Source organism: Amblyomma maculatum, chromosome 5 (genome assembly GCF_055883805.1).
Source record: "Amblyomma maculatum isolate TAMU_Amacu chromosome 5, ASM5588380v1, whole genome shotgun sequence".
In the NCBI taxonomy this organism is placed as follows: domain Eukaryota; kingdom Metazoa; phylum Arthropoda; class Arachnida; order Ixodida; family Ixodidae; genus Amblyomma; species Amblyomma maculatum.
In genome coordinates, this window is record NC_139348.1 from 100394715 (window position 1) to 100419053 (window position 24339).

At 45.3% G+C, this 24339-nt stretch overlaps 1 protein-coding gene across 13 annotated transcripts in view; it reads right to left on the reverse strand.

Moving 5' to 3' along the window:
- The window catches only part of LOC146189023 (2-Hydroxyacid oxidase 1-like), a 143312-nt gene that overhangs the window by 95695 nt on the left and 23278 nt on the right, over positions 1-24339 (reverse strand). For 5 of the 13 annotated variants that reach the window (XM_084603959.1, XM_084603949.1, XM_084603962.1 and 2 more), the window contains exons 7-9: positions 17965-18123; positions 8546-8615; positions 908-1155 (exon numbers count right to left, since the gene is read on the reverse strand). In XM_084603959.1, the coding sequence (XP_084460085.1) occupies positions 923-1155; positions 8546-8615; positions 17965-18123 (462 nt within the window). In that variant the 3' untranslated portion in view covers positions 908-922. Of the gene's footprint in view, positions 1-907; positions 1156-2271; positions 3463-4604; positions 4679-8545; positions 8616-17964; positions 18124-24339 lie in introns of those variants that run through there. The other 8 variants (XM_084603950.1, XM_084603956.1, XM_084603953.1 and 5 more) reach the window with 4 other exon arrangements.

Genomic DNA, 24339 nt, shown 5'->3' on the forward strand with positions numbered 1-24339 from the left:
TTTAATTTTGAAACGCATTCTCCTTCTTGCTAAAAATATAAGGAATTTGAAAGCAGCATAACGCTTCAAGTCCTTATGCTTTCGGAAATATAGAGCATCATAGTTAAACGATACGAAAAGAAAATGTTTCGGTACAGTGCGCATCATTCTTAGTGAGCGCCTCTTAAAACGCATAATTGAAACACGTTAGCCAAGCAGTCTTCAATTCTCAGTTTATGTGGTTTCGATATTTTTTCCATTCCTCAAGCTGGAAAGGTTGCCGCAATTTTGTGATTTTCTCAGTCATCTTTATTTTACGCAGTAGGTCTTGCTTAACTCACTGTTTCTTATGATCGCATTTACGTCGGTGGACTTGATGAAAATTATTATAGGTATTCTTATTTAAAAATTCAATATACATCTCATGCATATTACGTATAACACATCGTTCGAGATTGTTTTATTACGATGGAATAAAACGGTAGAGTGGGGTCACATCAATGCGTCTTAAATGTGGGGAGGGCGCCGAGACCGACAAAGGATCCCACAACGCACGAAAGCAAAAACGGAGGGATGGTCACCTGAGCCGGACAGTACAGCGCCACCTTTTTAACACATAATATCACTTTTCGTGATTGTAATATTGGCGCGCCATTCAAATCTTTATTTGTTGTTTTTCAACAGCCGTCGGCTGAATGGAGCATACGGAAATTTTTTTTACTCTTTGTTTGCTCATGTTTGTTGTCGCCTTACGAGGCTTTATCATTTTCTAGGTCGCGCAAGATGCTTCGAGATGTACTCAGAATTACTCAAAGCATTCGTGTACGTGTCCACAATGTTCAAGGTTGCTCTGGGCATGTTTTTTGTCCCTATATAATCCTTCTGTGGGAAAAGCAGTTTACAATAGGTAGCGAAGTACTGGATGTATAGTAGGCAAATATGTCTACTTAGGACAGGTAGTAATCGCAGATCCGGACCATGAAAAGGAAATAACAAGAAGAATAAGATTGGGATGGAGCGCATTTGGCAAGCACTCGCAGATTATGACTAGTAGCTTACCGGTATCGGTCAAGAGGAAAGTATACAACAGTTGCATCTTACCTGTACTCACCCATGGGGCTGAAACGTGGAGGCTAACCAAGAGAGTTCTACTTAAGTTGAGGACAACCCAGAGGGCTATGGAACGAAAAATAGTAGGGTAACATTAGGAGAGAGGAAGCGGGCAGAGTGGGTCAGAGAAATAACTCAAGTTACCCGACATTCTAGTGGAAATTAAGAACAAGAAATCGACATGGGCAGGACATGAAGTGCGAAGAAAGGATAACCGATGGTCGCTTAGGGTAACGAACTGGATTCCAAGGAAAGGAAAGCGTCGCAGGGGGGCAGAACGTTAGGTGGGCTGATGAGGTTAAGAAGTTCGCAGGGGTCAAGTGGATGCAGCTAGCACAGAACCGGGTTAATTGGAGAAGTATATATAGTTATGCTGACGATGATGATGATGAATGCCGTCGCATGCTTTCTCCTCCCATTTGCCTTTCGACGCAGCAGTACCGATTAGTCGCTGATTGCACTATAAGCTTAACAATTTAAACACTGCCTTCATTGCCCCAAACTCTGACGAAAAGACAGCGGTGTGCTGTGCGATGTCAGCTTAGGCTGAGCCAAGATAGTCGAAATTATCGACAAGATCTGTAACTCTTTAGGCTTTCACTACCACTTTCTTGCCTTCCGTCAAGTTTGATGGATATTGTGCCTTTGCTTTCTTATACAATTTACAAAAACAACTAGAAAAAATATCGTTGAAGGCATTTAGATCTCTCTTAAGAGCGGTAAGGCGGAAGCCTTTCCTTCGACAATTTCTACTCATTTGCCACTTTTTCATTCATTTGCTTGCATTTTTCTTTTTTTTTTTCTCCTTTTTCTCTTTTTATCACTGTTTTTACTATTTATATTTTTGCTACTCTTATTCCTCTTTTAATCTAAAATGAACATTTTCGATTTCGTATTACAATGACGAGGACTAACGTAAAGCTTGATTGGTTGGTTTTTAAGGTTTAAAACCCTAAAGCAGCTCAGTCTATGAGAGACGCCCTAGTAGAAGACTCTGGAAATTTTAACGTGCACTGATATCGCACGAAACAAGGGCGGCATTCCATTTCGTCTTCATCGAAACCCAGCTGCCGGCAGTCGAGTTTCAAAACAGTTTTAACGTTCTTTTGAAAGCTTTTTAGCTTTCGCTAATAGCCCAGTGCCTACTCTTGGGCTGACACTGATGAATAAATCTTCTTTAATTGAATGCCAGTGCGTCGCTGTGTAGAATGCGCTGCAGAATTCTTTTATTGAATCGAAAAGAAAATAAGTAAACGTAGTCAGCCTGTAGAAGTCGTCGTCCTCTGACTTTTCGAGTGAAGACAGTGAATGCGACAGCAGTTGTATCTGGCGGAATCGCATCGCATGAGATGTCTTGTGTGTTCTGTGCGATCTACTGTACTTTTACTTCACTCGTTATCGTACCCAGCGTGGCTGCTGCCTGCAATCTGGAGCTCCCAGTAACCACTCGCGGCAGAAAGTACCAAGTATTTATCCTTCATCTTGTGCCTTGGTCTTCATCAAAATGTCCTTTGGCACAGACATAAAAAACTTAATTACGAGAATAAAGTAATATAAATAATCAGTTATCAGTTTACCTATTCGAAATTAAGGAAGGGTAAGGGCGAGAACGCACCACGCGTGCACTGTTTCTATGCGAATGGAGACACAGAGGAACATTCCATTATAGGAGGCAGGCCATTGACGCTTCTGAAACAGGCAGAGCAAGCACGTCCTGCCGAGTGTGTGAAAAGAGAATATGTAATTTAGACTGCCTCTTTCAATATTTAGGCGCAATAAGTTTTCAGTCTGCAATAGTTGAAACGAGGAAAAGGCACATTCTGAGTATATTGATATACGCGAGTTTATTTTGACATTTGATTGCTCAGCTGCTTTTGCGTATTCCGCGCCAAGCAAGTACGTTCACTAAATTCCGGTAATACTGCATGGCGTCCCATTATACGAGAATTCTGAATTCTGTGGCACTCTCTGCTTTCTCACCTGTAGTACGTTTAGTAAATCACTTATGTCCTTCCGTGTTGAAATGCAAAACACCAAGAAAGATTTATTTTCGTCGCGGTGTGCTCACTCGTTTTTTTCTGGTGGTCCGTGACCCTACCACTTTTCCCTTCGAGATGTAACTAGAGTCTCCTGGTTGCGTTGTGATCATGCTAGTGTCATACGTTTATGTATAGTTACGAAGGTGAAAACACATTAAAACTGAATCAAGGCAAACATCCAATTTGCCATCATTTGTGGTCAGTGTTTTTGCGCACCGCAAAGCTTCGTTTGCCTTTCAGGAGTGCAAAGGCCAAGGTCATCGTTCTAAAAGTCTCCCGTAATGCTCTTCACGAACAACATCTTCCGGCTTCAGTTCTTCCACAGAATTGCGCCCTGCAAAAGTAAAGTCCTAATTAGGAGCAACACTACCGACAGATGACACAACTTTCTCAGTGTAGCACAACGAACGCAGACAAATGTTAACTCCTACTGTGCATTCACAAATGGAAAATGGCACTGTTCCTAGAATTTACGATGCCCAATGTCAAAGGACATTTGCCTCAAGAGCAATGCGTAGTAGACCAAACCATCTTGAAAGGCTGCGTTCTTGTTTTAAATCCCAGCAAATTTATTCTTTAATTTTTCGTCGACTATTCAGGATGGCACCTTTCCAGTTAAGAATGTTTCTCAAAATAACGGCTTGAGGGGCTAGTTGGTGCTGCACAGTATTCAGAAATGTGGCGCGGAAGAAAGTGCCAATATCCCCTTGGCAAAGCAGAGGAAGATGAGAAGATGTACTTGAGTGTAGAAGAAGAGGAGTGGTGAAGAGGAAGTGTTTTCAGATCCTTATTACAGTTGGTAGTGTGCGCGTGTGTTGTGTCTCTTCTCTTGTGTTTGTGTTTGTTTCGCCACCTTTCTGAATACTATGCAGCACCAATTACCCCCTCAAGCCGTTATTTTGAGATACCTTTCTTGTACTGCGGGCCTTTTTATGTGTTCTCATCCTAACTACGCTCAAGTACATGTGCTCATCGCTCGGAATGCTTCGTCGACATGCCTGGCAAGATGCATTACCTTCTGTTTTCGAAAGGGTTTGGTTCCAGCAGAAGTGAGTGGTTTTTTCGGTGTGATTCAGCCGTCCGTTGGGCACGTTAAGAGGATTTGCCGAATTTTGAAATCAGAGTTATGGAGGCAAATTCGGATTTTCAAAGACTGGCTTCGTATTATATGTTACACAATACACCCTGTGTGGGCTGCGGAAAGAAAATTGAAGGAAACATGGCGTCTAGTGACCCAGACAACAGAGTTTTTGTGGCTACGTTATGTGGCTTTGTTGTCAACAAAAATGGAATAGCATAATGGAAAGCCTAGGCAGTTGGTTGTTTTGGGGGATATCTCTATTCCAGAAAAAGTTGCTGATACCCTAAAGAAGGGCCCGAAATATACTGTACCGCCCAAGGTACCAGCTTGCGAGCTTCTGTCCTTGAACAGAAAGATAGCGGATAAAGCTGGTGAAGATCGGGACCGATGCTTACTGGATGGACTTGATGGTATCCTGAGGATGTCTTGGAAGTAGGGCCTGGCACCAAAGGAATGTACTGCAGAAGTGCTGAAGTTTTTGAAAGGAATAATCTTCGATTACTTCAAACGGACAAATAAAAGGGGTTTTGCTGTGATACCGGCTGGACTCTTTGAAGAGAAGGCGACAATTGCAATTGAGAAAAATTTCGTTAAAGTGAAGAAGAAAGTTTGTAGAACAAAAGCTATTGCGTTATGTAATGATATGCAGCTGACCAGGTTGGCAAAGAGGATCACTGAATTGAATGCAAGAAGGCTTGTTTGGATGTGTTTTTCACTGTTAGACTCATAAACCGGACTCGCCTTTCAGATGTATTGTGAGTGAACGTGATGCGTGGCAGCAGCAGATCAGCCGGTACCTTCTTAAACATTTAAAAGGTTTGGAAGTTCATGATCCCTTTACTACTAAGAATTCTTTTGAAGTGATCAATTCTTTAAAAGATCAAACCAATCTTGGGTACTTGTTTTCTATTGATGTAGAGGATTTGTTCTATTCGGTGCCGCATTTAGAATTGTTTGAACCGGCGCGGGAATGCATTGAGAGCAATGGCACTATAGACTTTCAGAACTCTGCTGGTGTCATTGTTCACAATTTTCTAGCCCTACTTGAATTTTACCTTAAGTCCACTGTTGTGTCATTTGGGTCCGATATGTATGTGCAGAGAAGGGGCATTCGTATAGGGTTATGTGTTGCCCCAGTTCTATGTAACATCTTTTTATCCTTTGTTGACAGATCAATTTATACATCCCTCAATGGTTAAGGTATTAAAATATTTAGATATGTTGATGATTTCTTAGTCATTGTGGATAAGGGCTCTGCAGTGAATGAAAGTGTAGAAAGTGTTCTTTCTATGTTTTAGATACAAGGAAAAGGACTTACGTTTACTCATGAGCTACCGGTGGATAACAAGTTGCAGTTTCTTTATTTAAATATGAAAATTTGTGATGGGGAATTGTGTTGGAAGTATTTTCCCAGGGCTAAAAAAGAGCTACTTCCATATGGTTCAGCTCATTCATAGACTGTTAAAAGAGGGATAGCTTCCCTTTGTTTGGAGTCGGCCTTGTTAAAATCATGTGTACATATGGCAAAATGGGAGAGGAAAGCTTCAATAATCATATACAAAGGCTTGAGGTGGCCGGTTTCCCGGTTATGATTATTTGTGGGGTAGCAGAGTCTCTGCTTCAGAAAATGAAAGGGAAAAAAAGAACGGCAGACATGTTGTGAAATAAACGACCACAAGTGATCCCTTATATACATAGAGTTGTACAGTGCCTGAAAAAGGTGGCAGGTAGGTTTGAGGTGCCAGTTGTGTTTTCTGCCCCCGAAAAACTGGGTGGGTTATGTGCATTAATAGGGAGGAGAGAGAAAGGACAATGAGATAAGAAGCATGTAAAGAGTTTTATTGGATGCCGGGTGGGAGTGATTTATGCGATTCCACTGACGTGCGGTAAAGTATATATAGGGCAAACTGGAAGATGTATCAATGATGGAATGAGGGAACACGAGAAGTCCATAGAAAATGGCAAGGGGTCAAATTTACCCCTGCACTGTCAGAAGTGCAAGTGTGAGCCGTTGTTTAGCAGGCTTAACATTTTAGGGAAGAGTCGGGATAAGATGGCGCGCGAAATTTTAGAGGCGTACTTGATACAGAAGAAAGAAGACAGATGTATTAGTGAAGCTTCGTTGAGTTTACGTAGAAAGGAATTTACTTTCATTGAGCAATCCTCTTGAGCAATGCAAAGAACGAGATTATTATCGTGCCTCAAGCTGTTATTCTTGGCCGAAAGCTGTTATTCTTGGACACCTCTTACGTTTTGTGGCCATGGTAGTTTAAAGAATCTTTTTCCCTCAAGTACATGGACTTCGTGGCTTCGTAGACGTTGGAAGGTTAAAGTTTTTCAATCCATAGGGACTTCATAAGTGATGTGGTGGGGATGGACATCTCCTACTGTATATGTGTGGTGGTGGTTATTAGTGTGTGACTATGTGACTATGTGGTGATCTTTGCTTGTCCAGCGTGGAATGAGTTTCTGGGCAAAGCAGAGGTGTGGAGAAACAAGAAAGTGTAGACTAAGTGACTGCCATGCTTGGACGATGTTTATGTTCTGCGGGGAAGAAAGTGCCAATATCCCCTTGGCAAAGAAGAGGAAGATGAGCAGATGTACTTGAGTGTACAAGAAGAGGAGTGGTGAAGAGGAAGTGTTTTCAGATCCTTATTACATTTGGTAGTGTGCGCGTGTGTTGGGTCTCTTCTCTTGTGATTGTGTTTTTTGCGCCACATTTCTAAATCCTATGAAAGCTAAGAATGTGTTCGTGAGCTAGCAATGATATGGCATAGTAAGAAAAAGTACGTTATATGATGCAGGAAACAACAATCGGTATTCAGGCATTTTAAAGACGTACTTAAACATTACCATGTCATTCATTACTTTAACTCAGTTATCCCGGTTAGTTCTTTAGCAGGATCGCGCATATAAAAAAAGGTCTATAATACAGTGGGGTATAAGTGACGCGGGATGGAGACTAGAACAGCAAGTTGGGAGCGCAAGGTTTTAGTTTCGATAGTCTGCCTAGCGACTCCGCTTTGTCGCAGGGTTTTCACGATTCTTTGAACGACGATATTGTGGCTCTTTTAAATAATTTATGTTGTTACCTAAGCTCTGTTTACATAAAATAGTTTAGTGCCTTATTTGCGGTATGCTGCGTATTCTACGTCGCGCATGAAACCATGCCATGTTATCTTGCCTTGTATTGTGACGTTGCGTGGTTCATTATGATATGTTTAACGCCCCGAAATCAAGCATTACGAGTGAAGCTATGCAGTAGGGCCCTGGTTAATTTTCACTCATGAGATGCAATGGCATCGACCGTACTGAGTCAATGGAGTTTGGCTTCATCGCAACCCGTTTGCCGAACCGCAGCATCTGAGTGCCCGGAGTGCGTCCATGTGTGTGTCATTCCATAACCGATATAGTTGCCTCACGCGGTAATTACTGTCTCAGGCGCTTTTCGTGTTGTCGACGTCTTTTTAGAAGCTTCCATGACTGCAAATGGTAGTTCAGAGCGCGAACATAAGGGAAAGCAGCTCTCTTTTTCGTTCAAATTACAATAACGTCATATGAATTTGACGTAAGAAATCGTTGTTCAATTGAATTCCTAATGATGTCAGCTGACAGCCTGCACATACCACGGCTGTGAGCTTTAACTGTGCAATGCGTAAGCATTGTTAGAAGAAAATACCGTGCTCATTTTCCTTTTGTCTGTACCTGTACGCTTTAAAGCGCAGTTGTTGGACGCCCGCTAGTCGCTTGAGTCGCGTCCCAGTCGGTTTTTTCACGCCGTTTAAGTTTATTGCCATTTGGTCTGGCCGAGATTATATACTGTACTGAAATCATATCGAAACAAAGGCAACTGAAAATTATTCCAGCGCCTAAAAGCGTAAATGTTAAAACTTTTTATTGCGTAAACAATACTATACCAGGTTTCAGCCCATCGCGTAAGCCCGACCAGTAGCCACATTCGACCTTTAGAGCGACCGCAGATGGGCCCCCTCTTCAAGCCGTCGCGTAAACCCGGTAGGTAGCCACGCCGCGCCGAAGATGGCGCGTCGTTGCCGTAGCAATAAGAGCGACTGCAGATGGGCCCCCTCTTCAAGCCGTCGGGTAACCCCGGTCGGTAGCCACGCCGCGCCGCAGATTAAACATATCGCACCACACTTGGCTACCCTACATGTTGAACCTGAGCGTAGCTATGTAGTATTGCTTACGCAACCTACCGGGTTTAACTAAAGCTAAACCCCAGCTAATGTTTCTTGTTGTAATTCGTTCATAAATGTATTTTGAAACGTCTCCTGCTCAGTGATGAAAAGTGGGGACAAAACATGTTGCGGTCACTTACCCATCAGTGCCAGTGTTCTATTCAGCTCAGTCCTCAAGATTTCAAGCATTCTCGTAACACCTCTGTAACCCTGTATATAAAATATGGCGGCGCAGTACCTATGAGACTATATTTTAAGATAAAGAAGCCTCGTTATATGGCCTCAAATAGGCGCTCTTCCTACCTGTGGAAATGAAACCGAATCCTGTAGCTATGCAAACGAAAATTACACAATGCACAGATGTCATACGGAAACATAAACGCAGGCGGTAAGGGCCTACCTTTCATTGTTTAAAGGGATAAACAAGTGCTGTTTTTATATTCACCCAATGATGACGTAAATCATCAGTTATCAATAAAAGAACCTTAGCGGAAGCGCTTAAGCACTACGAGCCCAGCAATAAAATTTAAACGTAAAATATGACTTTGTTATGAAATACATCTGTGGTCTGCCTGACCGACGGGATTCAAATATTGGTCAGGTCCCTAGATTGATTAACGTGGACAACCCTACCGAAAACCTTTATTACGTATTCACGCAGAGCAACAAGCCGAGGCAGTAAAAGAGTAGATAAATTCAAGGGCCAATCCGTTTAAGTAGCATCGCCATAGCGCCTAGAACACAGCTGCACTATGTAGCTTTGCCACAAAGCTAGGACAGCGATTCACTTCAGGAACGTATACTTTTATATTAATATATATATATATATATATATATATATATATATATATATATATATATATATATATATATATATATATTGTTACGGTGAAATAGCATAGGGGTGTTTATTTACAGTGATATGGCAATGGGATCAGGGACACGGTGAAGCCTAATAGCCCCCAGGCACCAACGCTTTTCCTCTTCTTCTCCCAGATCAGCACAATTCTTCCTCGTCGCCAGTGGCGTGACATTCCCCCCTCTTCAGCCTAAGCCCTCTGGGCGTGTTCGTGATTTGTGCGAGGCTGACACGGCTTCAAGCGTCCAACATGACATAGTTCGGTTTTGGCAGACAGACGACCCGATGCTGTCAGGCGGGCTATTGCATAAGTTAAATCACTGATGCGTTTGACAACCACATAAGGGCCGTCATAGTGGGCCAAGAGTTTTTGATGTAGGCCACGGCGCCGAATTGGACGCCACAGCCAGACTATAAATCACCTACAGAGTACGTGACCCGCCGGTGACTGGCATCGTATCGCACTTTAGAACGTTCTTGTGAAGCACCAGACCGTAATCGGGCGATTCTCCGAGCTTCTTCGGCGAGACAGAGGGTCTCAGCCAGGCAGGGGTCTTCACGGCTTGTGAAGGGCAGGATAGTATCCAGGGAGCAGCGTGGCGGTCTGGCATAGAGCAGGAAAAATGGACTGTGTACCCAGTCGTCTCATGCGTGGCGGTATTAAATGCGTACGTGATGAAGGGTAGTATGGTGTCCCAGTTCTTATGCACTGCGTCCACATACATGGCTAGCATGTTGACAAGCGTTCTGTTGACGCGCTCAGTCGAGCCATTTGTCTGGGGATGGTATGGCGTCGAGTGTCGGAAAGTTACGGCACATAAACGCATGAGGTTTTCAACAACATCAGCAGTGAATTGTCGGCCCCGATCAGCGATGACAATTCGTGGCGGCCCGTGTCGTAAGATGACTGAGTGCAGCAAAAAAGCGACACCTGATGTGCCGTAGCAGATGTAAGAGCGGCGGTTTCACACTAACGTGTGAGATAGTCCACGCAGATTACAATGCAGCGATTTCCATCCATGGACTTCGGAAACGGACCTATGAGGTCAATGCCTACTTGATCAAACGGAGCTGTCGGGGTCTTCACAGGGTGCAGCAAGCCAGATGGAGTTGCAGTTGGACGTTTGTGGCGTTGGCATTCCTTGCAACTGACAACGTATTTTTCAATCGTCGAGCGCATTCTGGGCCAGTAAAATCTTTCTTGAGCACGGTGGAGTGTTCGAACCGATCCCAAATGCCCGGAAGTTGGATCATCATGCATAACACGCAATACGTCCGTGCACAGCGTCTTGGGAACTACGAGTAGGTATCGCTGGCCGACAGGCGAATAGCTCTTTTTCCATAGGAGGCCATCACGCACACAAAAACGGCTTGCAGGTACACTGGCTTGGGCGGCGGCAAAGAGAGACTGCAGACTGCTATCATTTTGCTGTTCCGTTTTGAAAATATTTGGGTCGGGGAACGCTGGCTCGAGGGTCGATATATAATCGTCGAAATCGTCGCTGTCAGGTCCAGTCGCGGTCATTGGCATTCTAGAAAGACAATCTGCGTCTGTATGACGCCTCCCGCTTTTGTACACCACGGCAAAGTCATATTCCTGTAACCGGAGGGCCCAGCGTGCGAGACGACCACATGGGTCTCGAAGGTTCCGCAGCCAACAAAGTGAATGATGGTCAGTTACGATAGTAAACGACCGCCCGTACAAATGAACGGAAACGCTGCACAGCGAAAACTACAGCCAGACATTCCTGTTCGGTGACTGTGTAGTTTCGCTCCGGCTTGCTCAGGGTACGACTTGCGTACGCGATAACATGCTCTCGTTCATCGTGCCGTTGGACCGTTGGACAAGGACTGCCCCGACACCGATTCCACTAGCGTCCGTGTGAACTTCTGTCGCTGCAGCAGGATCGAAGTGATGTAGGATGGGTTTCGATATTAAAAGAAACTTCAGTTGACGAAATGACGCGTCGCAGTCTGGTGTCCAGTCAAAAGTAGAGATTTTGTGGAGAAGGCACGTCAATGGGTAAGCAACGTCAGCAAAGTGATGTATAAAGCGTCTAAAATATGAACACAACCCTAGAAAACTGCGCAACTCCTTCACTGTCTGCGGGGGTTTAAAAGACTCAACAGCGGCGGTTTTCTGGGGATCCGGCATTACACCATCACCATTGACAAGGTGTCCTAGCATCAGCGCTTGGCGCTCTCCAAAGCGGCACTTTTTGGAGTTTAGAATTAGGGCGGCGTTGTGCAGACACTTCAAGATGCGTACTAGACGGTCATTGTGTTCTTGGAAAGATTTCCCAAATATGACGACATCGTCCAGATAGCAAAGACAAATGTCCCATTTTAAGCCGCGCAAAACAGTGTCCATAAAGCGTTCAAATGTGGCTGGCGCATTACGCAGCCCGAATGGCATAACATTCAACTCATAAAGGCCATCTGGCGTTACGAAGGCTGTTTTTTTCTTATCCCCAGGGTCCATTGGAATTTGCCAGTAGCCAGATCTGAGATCAAGACAAGAAAAATAGGACGCACCAGAGAGGCAGTCGAGGGCATCGTCTATGCGAGGAAGAGGATAGACGTCCTTTTTAGTAACAGAACTAGACGCCGATAATCGACGTAGAATCGCCACGAACCGTCTTTCATGCGTACAAGAATAACAGGGGCAGCCCAGCGGCTAGATGACTCCTGTATCACCTTCTTCCGTAGCACGTCCTCCACTTGCTCATGAATGACTTTGCGCTCAGATGAGGACACGCGATATGGCTTTTGACGAATTGGACGAGCCGAACCGGTGTCGATGCTATGATGGGTCCGATGTGCAGGGCGAGAGGTTGGTCCATCTGTTTCAGAAAAGTCAAACATAGGCGAAAAAGGTAGAAGAATATCCAAAAGAGTACGGCGTTGAGGTGAGCTGAGATCGGCGCTGATCATGCGGAAGATCGAAGTTTCATCAGCAGGCAGAGGTACGGTGGCACTCGTTGCATCTGTCACCAAAGCAACGACGTGGGGCGCATCGGGTCCACAGGAGGCAAGCTTCAAACCCGTTGGTAAAACTGCGGGCTAGGACGATGGATTGATTGTCCATAACGAGGCACTACCGTGATGCACGGAGATCATACAGTGAGGGATAATACCATTTTTCTTCAGGCATGCTGAGTGAACTGGGTGCACCACGGCCTGAAATGAAACCTGGTCAAGAAGTGGAGCGGACCCGGGGACGAACATGGCAGACAAAGGTGGAACTACTGTGTCTTCGGTAATACTAAAAACTGTTTCTTCATTACGGCCACTTTCAAAAAGAGTCTGCAGATGCGAGCCGTCAAAATGAACCTCTTGACTTCGGCAGTCCACGGTAGCGCTTCAAAACTTCAAGAAGTCCATTCCTAAAATGATGTCCTGCGTAGAGTGGGGTAAGTCTACGAATTCGGCTTGAAAAATTGCACCACCCACAGACACTTTCGCACTACACACACCCAGTGGCGGCAATGCCTCTCCACTAACACCACAAAACGTTGAAGCACGGTCATATTCAAACATCACTTTGTGTCCCAACAAGCGCCTAAACTGATTACTCATCACAGACACAATCGCACCCGTATCTACCAAAGTTATGTACACACACCATCAATGAATACACGAATTTTATTTTTGAGCTTTGTAGTTGGAGGGATGTTGGCACACAGCACATTTCCAGCGGCCTCACCCCCATTGGTCGCGTTGGTTAGTTTTCTTGCTGAGGCGACATGGAGCGCCGCCGCGGTGATGGAGAACGACGCGCACGGAAGGCGGGTGTAGGAGTAACACTTCTATCAGATGCAGGGGAGTGGTCGCGGAGATTCCGGTTATGCATGTTGTGGTAATACCCACGCTGAGTATTGGATTGTTGAAAAACTTGACCGTATTGTCGATTGTCGGGTGCTGTTGGAGGCGTCGGACGGTTATAGCGAGGTGGGAACCTACTGCGGCAGTACCTGGCGATGTGACCTTCGACGCCGCAGCGGTAGCATATCGGCGGGGAAGGTAGAAAATGCTGTTGTGGATAAGAGCAAGGAACAGCTGGGCGCGTCGTAGGTCTGGCTGAATGCTCATACTGCTCAGGAATCCTGGTAGATCGAATGGAAGATCTATGTGCACTTGGGGCGACGTCATACCTTGGGGCGTCAGGCATCGGCGCATTCCGGTTGGCGAACTGCACAGGAGGGTAGTCAATAGAAGCTGCAACTTCAGGAGCTTGAGCGAAAGGCTGCACTGTTATACTTGTGGTGGTGAAGGCGGCCGTCTGGATACCCTCTGGACAGAGACCTCAGCAGATTCGTGCAGCGGAAGTGGATTGAGCCGCACGATTTGTCGGATCGTCGGCGGAAGATCTAGTTGCGCATGGTCATCAAGGCTGGCCACGGTAGGCACGTTGGCCAGCCGCCCAAATTTTGGCGCAATACGATGCGTTTTGAGAGCTTGAAAAGCGCGTATGTGTTTAATAACATCGGAGACGGTTTCAAGGGTGTCTTTGGCGATTAAAAAGTTGTACACGTCAGCCGCGATGCCCTTCAAAATGTGGCCGACTCTGTCTTCTTCGGGCATGTCGGAATTCACACATTTGCATAATCTGAGGATCTCTTCTGTATAAGTGGTACACGTTTCATCCGGCAATTGAGCTCATTGAGCAAGGGTCTGCTCAGCCCGCTTTTTGCTCGGTACAGAGCGACCAAAACGCTGTTTTATCTCGGTGGCAAACCGTTCCCAATTTGTCAAATTGTCTTCTTTATTCTCGAACCATGTCATAGCCGTGTGAGTTAGAAAGAAAATGACATTTGTGAGCATGGTGATGGGTCCCACCGGTTGCACCGACTAACTCGTTCATAATGAAGCAGCCACTTCTTAACGTCCTCACCTTCTTCCCCAGCAAACGGTCGTGGTTCCCGGTAAGGCTGGCAGGAAATAGTAGAGCTGGAGGGGGCAGGCCTGTCACCAGCCTGGCTTGCAGCGTCGCGGATGGCACGGTTAGACTCGGTGTTGTCCATGATGGTTGGAAGCGGTGGCAGTCCAGCAAGGCGGCGACTACGTCGAAACTCCAGTTGCTCTTGCTGCGCCGTACTTAGGGATTGAACGGAGCACCTTCCACCAAGTTGTTACGGTGAAATAGCAAAGGGGTGTTTATTTACAGTGATATGGCAATGGGATCAGGGACAAGGTGAAGCCTACTAGCCCCCAGGCACCAACGCTTTTTCCTCTTCTTCTCCCAGATCAGCACAATTCTTCCTCGTCGTCAGTGGCGTGACAATATATATATATATATATATATATATACTATTACGAAGTAGTTTCCGTTGGCTTCCGTATTTACAAGCAGAAGGGAGTAGACACTTTATCTTGATAAAGGTCGGCCTCAGACCGAATTCTCGACAGCAAATAAATGTGTCTCTAAGAAGTGTCTACTCTGTTATATATATATATATATAACAGAGTAGACACTACTTAGACACACACACACACACACACACACACACACACACACACACACACACACACACACACACACACACACACACACACACACACACACACACACACACACACACACACACACACACACACACACACACACACACACACACACACACACACACACACACACACACACACACACACACACACACACACACACACACACACACACACACACACACACACACACACACACACACACACACACACACACACACACATAAATATATATATATATATATATATATATATATATATATATAGCGCTGAGGGTGGCGCTGGTGAACACTCTCAAGGTTTGTATACAGACAACATAAATACCCAAGAAAGTAGCAGGGGGACAGCGGCCGATGTAGCTCAGTTGGTAGAGCACCGGACGCGTTATTCCGAGGTCGTGGGTTCGGATCCCACCATCGGCACGTTGTTTTTCTTCTACTTTGTGTCTAATTATCTTTCCCCTAAACAGATTACATTACTAATTTCTGTGATTATCCAAGTAAACATTTAAAAAAAAAAAAAGGACATAAAGTAACCATCCCCAACGCTTTCCTTGGCCTCGCCGACTGTTCGCTTCTTTCCTTGATGTATTATAACGAGCACCCTCATTTCCCCTTGATTGATCTGCTTGTAGCTTACGGGGGTCTCGGTTCTGGCAGTCTTGAAGCCATAGGTAGCGTAAGAGGGCTCTAGCACAGCTTTCGCCCTCGCTCTTGATCACGTTCTACGTGACGCTGGCGGTAACAAAGGACGTCCCACGTCCGCCGCTATGGCTGAGGGTGGCGCTGGTGAACACTCTCAAGGTTTGTATACAGACAACATAAATACCCAAGAAAGTAGCAGGGGGACAGCGGCCGATGTAGCTCAGTTGGTAGAGCACCGGACGCGTTATTCGGAGGTCGTGGGTTCGGATCCCACCATCGGCACGTTGTTTTTCTTCTACTTTGTGTCTAATTATCTTTCCCCTAAACAGATTACATTACTAATTTCTGTGATTATCCAAGTAAACATTAAAAAAAAAAAAGACATAAAGTAACCATCCATAACGCTTTCCTTGGCCTCGCCGACTGTTCGCTTCTTTCCTTGATGTATTATAACGAGCACCCTCATTTCCCCTTGATTGATCTGCTTGTAGCTTACGGGGGTCTCGGTTCTGGCAGTCTTGAAGCCATAGGTAGCGTAAGAGGGCTCTAGCACAGCTTTCGCCCTCGCTCTTGATCACGTTCTACGTGACGCTGGCGGTAACAAAGGACGTCCCACGTCCGCCGCTATGGCTGAGGGTGGCGCTGGTGAACACTCTCAAGGTTTGTATACAGACAACATAAATACCCAAGAAAGTAGCAGGGGGACAGCGGCCGATGTAGCTCAGTTGGTAGAGCACCGGATGCGTTATTCGGAGGTCGTGGGTTCGGATCCCACCATCGGCACGTTGTTTTTCTTCTACTTTGTGTCTAATTATCTTTCCCCTAAACAGATTACATTACTAATTTCTGTGATTATCCAAGTAAATATTTAAAAAAAAAAAAAAGACATAAAGTAACCATCCCCAACGCTTTCCTTGGCCTCGCCGACTGTTCGCTTCTTTCCTTGATATATATATATATATATATATATATATATATATATATATATATATATATATATATATATATATAATTATATATATATATATATATATATATATATATATACGTTTACATTCAAATATGCATTTATAACAAACTGGAAACAAAATGCACTAGTTGCGTGTGCGTACAGTACAACAAATTGGTATTTGTTTATTGATTCCTCGCACAAGCGAGAGGAGGCAGGGACTAAAGGCCTAAAGGCTATGTGAAAGCCTGACAGAGGTCCCTGCCCCCCACACAGATTCTGGCGTTAAAAATTAAACATTAATTAATCTTTCACTGTTTTCAATGCGAGATGTCTATTTTCAAAAGGGCGTTGTAGCTAGATTCCACAACATGTTTGCTGCCCTTCATTTTACTGCACAACAATAAAGATTTCGATCCACGCCCCTCTCAGCATATTAGAAAGGTGCGCTATTTCGGACGCTAATCCCTATCCGAAGGTCATAGCGGCATTTTTACTGTCTGTGCCATCGCATGTTTTTTTTTTAAATTTCTCCTCGCTAGATGAGCTGAAATGTCCTGTTTAAAAAAGAACGTACGTTTTACCGTAAATTATTCGTCCGCGCCGAAGGTACGGCCACCATGGCAGCACAAAACCTTGGTCAAACGCTTACGTCAACCTGCTTGCTTGCCGAGTCTTGATGCTTGAGTTAACAAGTGCGAATACACAAACGTGCAGGTCAAACTAAGTTAGTCGATTCACGCGGGGTGTTTTTCAGCCGCAATCATTTTTGAACAAGAAAGGATGTTAAAAGACTGAGTCTTTTTTTGACTCTTAGAGGCATACATTTCGAAGATGAACAAGAAAGGATGTCGAAAGACTGAGTCTTTTTTTGACTCTTAGCAGCATACATTTTGAAGAATTTCTTATATGCTCCTCTGCCTGACTGTCAGGAAACCATGTGGAGCAAATAATTTTATATGCCAGCTCTTTGGCGTCGGTATGTGCGTGTTGCGGCGTCGCCATCGGCGTTGTCCCTCGTAAACCGGTTCTGTTCTGCGCATGCGCGCGCCACCGCGGAGGGCAGACCGAGTGGAGCAGGAAAGCGCCTGCTGGCATCACATGCTCCAGGCTTATTTGTGTATTCTGCTTCAAGCGCCGGTGAACTTTCATGTGTTTAACGGAATGTTTTTTGTGTTCCGTGCAACTCTCGGTAGCCCGCACCGCCCTAGCCGAAAACGCATAGCGGCCGCTGTTCGCCACTTCAATCGGCCTACCTATATAAATCGTTTATTATCTGCCAGTTGTTATTAAGCCATGAGCGAAGCAAGCCGTGGAAGTCATTCGTATGCCGCTGCGTGCACAGTTTCGTTTCCCAGTGCCACCGTCGTCTTTCCTGTTGTAGCGCAGGCCACGTATTCGTTTAGATCAAGAACTCCCAGTGGAGTGTTTCTTGAAGATGGAAGATGTGTAAAACAAAAAGTCTGTAATCGTACATACATGTCTAACTCGAATTATTTGCCTCAATCTACGGAAAACCTGAAAAACCTGGTAAGCAGCGCTCAAATTTCGCATAAGGAAGTAACGTAATCATCGCCAATTTGTGGCAAAGGCGGTACCTACATTGTAGGCGAGTCCCCAGAGTGCAGGTCTCCCGACAAACACGGCCTTGGCACCCAGAGCGAGTGCCTTGACAATGTCAGTACCAGTGCGCACGCCGCCATCCAGGTACACCTCCAGGGAGCCATTCACAGCTTGGACCACCTCTGTCAACGCCTCAATCTGCATTCCAGCGTTGTAAATAGTCAGCGGAGTTGCATTAGTAACGGCGTAGTTTGCCTCATGCAGCAGCAATAAGGATAGTAACATGAATCTGAGACTAACATTAATTACAAAAGAAAATTAGCAAGGGTTGAGGGGGAGCTTCAGTTCGCTAGCCAAGCCAACCTTCTACAAGGGGACTCTTTGTCGTCTGTGGTGAGATATCATTACTTGCAAAGTTGAAATACAATGGATAGAATAGGGATGTGTGCATACCGCGCCGCTAGCTCTAAGTCCCTCCGCTATGCTCCAGCGAGAATTCTAGGGGGCACGGGGACCCTCTTACACAACTTGCTGCAATGCCGTCTGCAAGCCGCTTAGTCAATCGCCGATTTCGATGACATTACAGCGCCTAGAGGTTTGGCTGTAACGGCATGCCCTTGAGTGCCGCTCCTTGCTGCCTGTTCTTACTGCGACTTTCACGTGCATATAACACCTTTGCTTACCATGTTTACCAGCCACCTGTGTCGTGCCAGTTTTAGCAGATACTTTCGCAATGTACTGTTTTTCCTGCATGAAATTCAGTGTTTCAAATTGCTGTTAGACCTTGCGTGCTTCTATCTATTCTATGTCTCCTCTACATTGCAGATAAAATACTCGTTCAGTAGCCACTCTCCTCATTTTAGTAAGCATGAACTGAAATCCCAGAAACCACAAAGTTTGTTGCATGTCCGAAATGGCCCCGCGAGCTACCAAAGGTGGCGCACTTATATGAGCGCGCAACGCACAGGAAGGGAAATATGGAAGGATCCTTAGGATAAACCTAATTTGTGACGTGCGATCTGTTAATTGTTGCAAATTTTGTTTGAATATTTATCTGTTTGACGTATCTGGATGTTTTTCTTTCATCAGCGGCAAACAAATATCTGCTGACCTAGTCATGCTTACTGCACAAATTATTTGCACCAAAGCATCTAACAAACTCACAAAACACAGTCGACACAACGCTTCTTATCCATCGTGAAACATAATTAGCACGTATTTAAAGTTTTGTTTTGCATAAAACAATTGGGATGCCACTGGGTCTACATAACATGAGTCGATATTTGTTGAGGGAATGGGTCAAAAAATCAAGAGTAAAACGGAACTACTCAATTTTGTTGTTGTTTAGTTCGTCCTTTTGTACCTGACACCCGCCACAAGGCATATTCTTTATGAGACGCGCCTTGATGGTTCAGTGGTTAGGGCGGTAGGTTGCAGTTCCCAAGGATGCAGGATCGAATTCCGACCACTGCGGCTATTTGTCAATGGAGGCGAAATGCAAGGCTACCATGTGTTGTGCGGTGTCAGTGAACTATAAAAAACCTCAGCTAGTCGAAAGTTTCGAAGCACGTCTACTACGACGTCTCTCGTAGGTTCCTATTGGAAGTTAAACCCCACAAGACCGACAACCCTCACATTCTACATGATGTCAAGAAATTCTGCATATAGCCTTCCTGAAGTTTGTTCACACTGAATCACATTATAAGCACGCGTTCTAAAATATCTACAATCGTAAATGGCTGGGCTGAAAATTACAGAAGGCCTCCTTTATCAGAAAAGGCAGTAAAGGAGGACAGAACATCCTCCGCGTCATGAGCAGGTGTTCACAGCCGCTCAAAACATTCGTCACACTTTCTAATCATCGCCTTTTTTTGTAGCTACATATCCAGCAGTATAATACGTTAACCTTGCGTTGCTGCGCCGTTGTGGTAGAGTCATCAAGCTTTCGTCGACGCGCTGGCCGCTCCCTCTACAAACCGTCATCATGTGCGGCTTCGACACAGAGAGCGCACCATCGTTCACTCCTGGACTACATTACATCAACCAACCTACCCTTTATACTTCATCAAATTTCTTTCATGCCCCGAGGCAATGAACATCGAAAAAAAAAGGACGCCAGCATACCTCCCGCCCAGTTTCCTCTGTCTAGTGATTTCCCCATATTGTGAAACCTTAGGCACTTAACAGTTGGAAACTGCGGGACAGTTGAATGATGAATGCACCATGAAAAATGCAATGTTATGTCTTATATTTCTTCAGTTGGATCTTGGCTGCAACTAGGTATATCCGACAAATCAGTCTGATAGGTAAGACGTTCCAGTGTTCCTTTTAGCGTGGTTCTAAGACATTCTATTGTGCAAGATGACAAAAAGCAGGGCTTTGTGTGCGCGATGTCAGTTTCCCGCCAATTTATATATTCCAAAGCATTTTGCAGAACCTATTCACAAATGGTTTCCAGCGATGTTGAAGGCACCTTTGAACTCACGAGAGATAATAACCACACATGAAGGCGATGGATAGTTTGATTTGTGCTCTATAGGTGTAGACATTGAAATATGCTCTCCGTACAAAATGCCCAAGCTTAACCTCGGTACACCGTGTTTCGGATAAGCGCTAGGAAAGGCGTATATTGAGTGCGATGATATGGATCACTGCCTTGTCGTGGCGGAGGGGCTTGCGAAACTCGATGAAGTCGTGAGCTCTGCTGTGTAGGGCCACCCAAGATAGACAGGTCACGGCAGAGAGTTCTGACAAAATGTGATTCACTGGAGAAGGTAATGGCAACCCACTCCAGTATTTCCTGCCAAGAAAACCCTATGGCCAGTCACAATACCATTATCGATATGGCGCCGGAAGATGAGCCCCCCAGGTTGGAAGGCGTCCCACATGTTACTGGGGATGAACAAAGGGCGATTCCTAGTAGCTCCAGGACGAATGAAGCGGCTGGGCTAAAGCCAAAAGGACGCTCAGTTGTGGATGTGTCGGGAAGCGACCGGAAAGTCCGATGTTGCAAGGAGATATAACATATAGCAACATGGAATGTAAGATCTATGACGCAAGGTAAACTGGATATCGTCAAGCGAGAAATGGACAGATTGAACATTGATATCTTGGGTATCAGCGAACTCAAGTGGACCGGAATGGGAGAATTTAACTCCGGCGACCATTATGTCTTTTATTGTGGGCACGAATCCAAGAGAAGGAATGGGGTCGCTCTCATAGTAAACAGAAGAATGGGCAAAGCAGTGCTAGGGTACAACCCCAAAAACGACCGAATGATTTCACTTCGGATCCAAGGTCACCCTTTCAACATAACAGTTATCCAAGTCTATGCACCGACCACTGCTGCTGAAGAAGCTGACGTTGAGAGATTTTATGCGGACCTACAATGCCTTTTAGACCGCACCCCATCATCAGACGTCGTTTTTCTCATAGGAGACTGGAATGCTAAGGTCGGGAGTGAAGAAATATCCGGAATTACAGGCAAGTTCGGTCCTGGTGAGCCAAATGAAGCTGGGCAGAGGCTAGTAGAGTTCTGTCAAGAAAACAACCTGACCATAGCGAATACTCATTTTCAACAGCACAAGAGGCGCCTGTACACATGGATTTCACCGGACGGTCTGTACAGGAATCAGATCGATTATATTATTTGCCGGCAGAGATGGAGAAGCGCTATACAAGCAGTAAAAACAAGGCCTGGGGCCGATTGTGGCACCGATCATCAGCTTCTTGTTGCCAAAATTAAGCTTCGATTGAGGAAAACGCAGAAAACTAGAAGGCCTTTCAGGTATGATCTGGATCAGATTCCATTAGAATATGCTGTGGAAGTGAGGAATCGATTTCAAGAATTAGATCTAGAAGACAAAGAGCCCGAAGAGATGTGGACCGATGTTCGTGATATAATACAAGAAGTTGCTACTAAGGTAGTTCCAAAGCAAAAGAAATGCAAAAAAGCAAACTGGTTATCTGAAGAGGCTTTGCAAATAGCTGAGGAAAGGAGGATGGCAAAAGGTATGGGGGAAAGAGAAAGATACAAGGTTCTCAACGCGGAATTTCAGAAAATAGCAAGGAGAGATAAGAATGCCTTCCTGAACATACAGTGTCAAGCAGTTGAGGACAACAGCCAATTAAGGAACACAAGAGCTCTGTATAAGACAATCAAAGATATCAAAGGAAGCTTCTGTGCTAAGCTGGGCGTGATAAAGGACAAACGAGGCAAGGACCTCACTGAAGCCTCAGAGATAAAGAAGAGGTGGCAGGAATACACAGAAGAACTGTACAAGAAGGACGCGGATGTGCAAACCCAACATAAGCCAGCTGTGATTACTGATCTCGAGCCGGGCATCCTGAAGAGTGAAGTTGAATGGGCCTTAGCCAGCCTTGCTAAGAACAAAGCTAGCGGAACTGATGGTATTCCAGCTGAGTTGCTTCAAAACCTCAACCACGACGCTGTTAACACACTGCATACATTATGTCAAAAGATTTGGACAACCCTGCAGTGGCCACAGGATTGGAGGAGGTCAGTTTACATCCCCATTCCAAAGAAAGGCAGTGCCAAAGATTGTTCCAACTACCGCACGATCGCGCTTATTTCGCATGCTAGCAAGGTGATGTTAAAAATCCTGCAAGGTAGGCTGCAGCAGTATGTGGATCGGGAGCTTCCGGACGTGCAAGCTGGGTTTCGCAAGGGCAGAGGAACTAGAGACCAAATTGCCAACCTTCGCTGGATCATGGAAAAAGCAAGAGAGTTCCAGAAACCCATTTACTTCTGCTTTATTGATTATGCGAAAGCGTTTGACTGCGTAGATCACAGCAGATTGTGGCAAGCTCTCCAAGAGATGGGAGTTCCAATTCACCTCATCTGTCTCATCAGGAACCTTTATGAAGGGCAAGAGGCCACAGTCAGAACTGGGCATGGTCTTACTGATTGGTTTCCGATTGAGAAAGGGGTGAGGCAAGGCTGCATACTGTCGCCCTGCCTATTTAACCTATATGCAGAGTGCATCATGAGAAAGGCCGGTCTGGACGAGTCTTCAGCTGGAGTGAAGATTGCTGGAAAACGTATCAACAACCTTAGATATGCGGATGATACCACTTTAATGGCAGAAAGTGAAGTGGAACTCAAGAGACTTCTGATGCGCGTACAAGAAGAGAGTGAGAAGTTTGGGCTTAAACTGAACATTAAAAAGACGAAGATCATGGCGTCTTGCCCTATCAAGCCCTGGAGCATCAATAGACAAGAAGTGGAAGCTGTGACAGATTTTCTGTTCTTGGGCGCCAAGATTACCTCGGAAGGAGACTGCAGCCATGAAATTAGGAGACGCCTGCTTCTGGGAAAGAGAGCAATGGTTAGCCTTGACCGCCTAGTAAAGAGCAGAGACATTAGTCTGCCAACCAAGATCCGTATAACCCGTGCTATGGTCTTTCCAGTTGTGATGTATGGATGCGAGAGTTGGACTGTGAAAAAGGCTGACCGCCGAAGAATTGACGCGTTTGAATTGTGGTGCTGGCGAAGACTCTTAAGAGTTCCTTGGACTGCCAGAAGATCAAATCAGTCGATATTGTCGACCATAAACCCTGACTGCTCATTGGAGGGTCAAATTCTAAAGTTAAAGCTCAGCTACTTTGGTCATCTGATGAGAAGAGAGAAGTCGCTGGAGAAAGATTTGATGTTGGGAAAGGTTGAGGGTCGCCGGAGAAGGGGTAGGCAGCGAACGCGATGGTTAGATGGCATTCTCGAGGCATTGCAGATGAAGCTATGTGATGTTAAGAAGATAGTGAGAGACCGGAAAGCTTGGCGTGACATGGTCCATAGGGTCACGAAGAGTCGGACACGACTGAAGGCCTGAACTGAACTGAACTGATTATACACGTCACAGTGGCCGACATATTTTGGTCCCCAAAGTAAACTAGGGTACAGCCACGGACATTTTTCGAATATTACGCACTATCCTATAGACGACGGCTTTAGGACAGTTTTTTATGCACTTGACGTAGCTTATGACGTAGCATATAAACACTGTAACTCACGAGGCTCGGCCCGACATAACCAATGTAAAGACCTGCCTATTTCGGAGCCGCACTGCCATTTCCTATCGCACTCGCACGGTTTTGTCTGGTCTCGGTGACCGAGTCAGAGGTCATTAAACCAAGGCAAGAACTAGCGATTGGAGATGGCTATGCGGCTATCACGTAAGCCTGTTTTGTTTGACTTGATTCCACCGCCTAAAATGAAAACTCCTGCACTCTCAAAGCTTGCCTAACCTTTCTAAATTTGGAGAAAGATGTTGCGAGCGCTGAAATATATCTTCTGCTCATTGTGCGTACTTTCACGACTAGGTCTGCAATTCACGTGCAGGAGTCGGAACATTTCATAAAAAGTCAGGTTTTGTTGCGTGTTCGGGCGAATTTCTT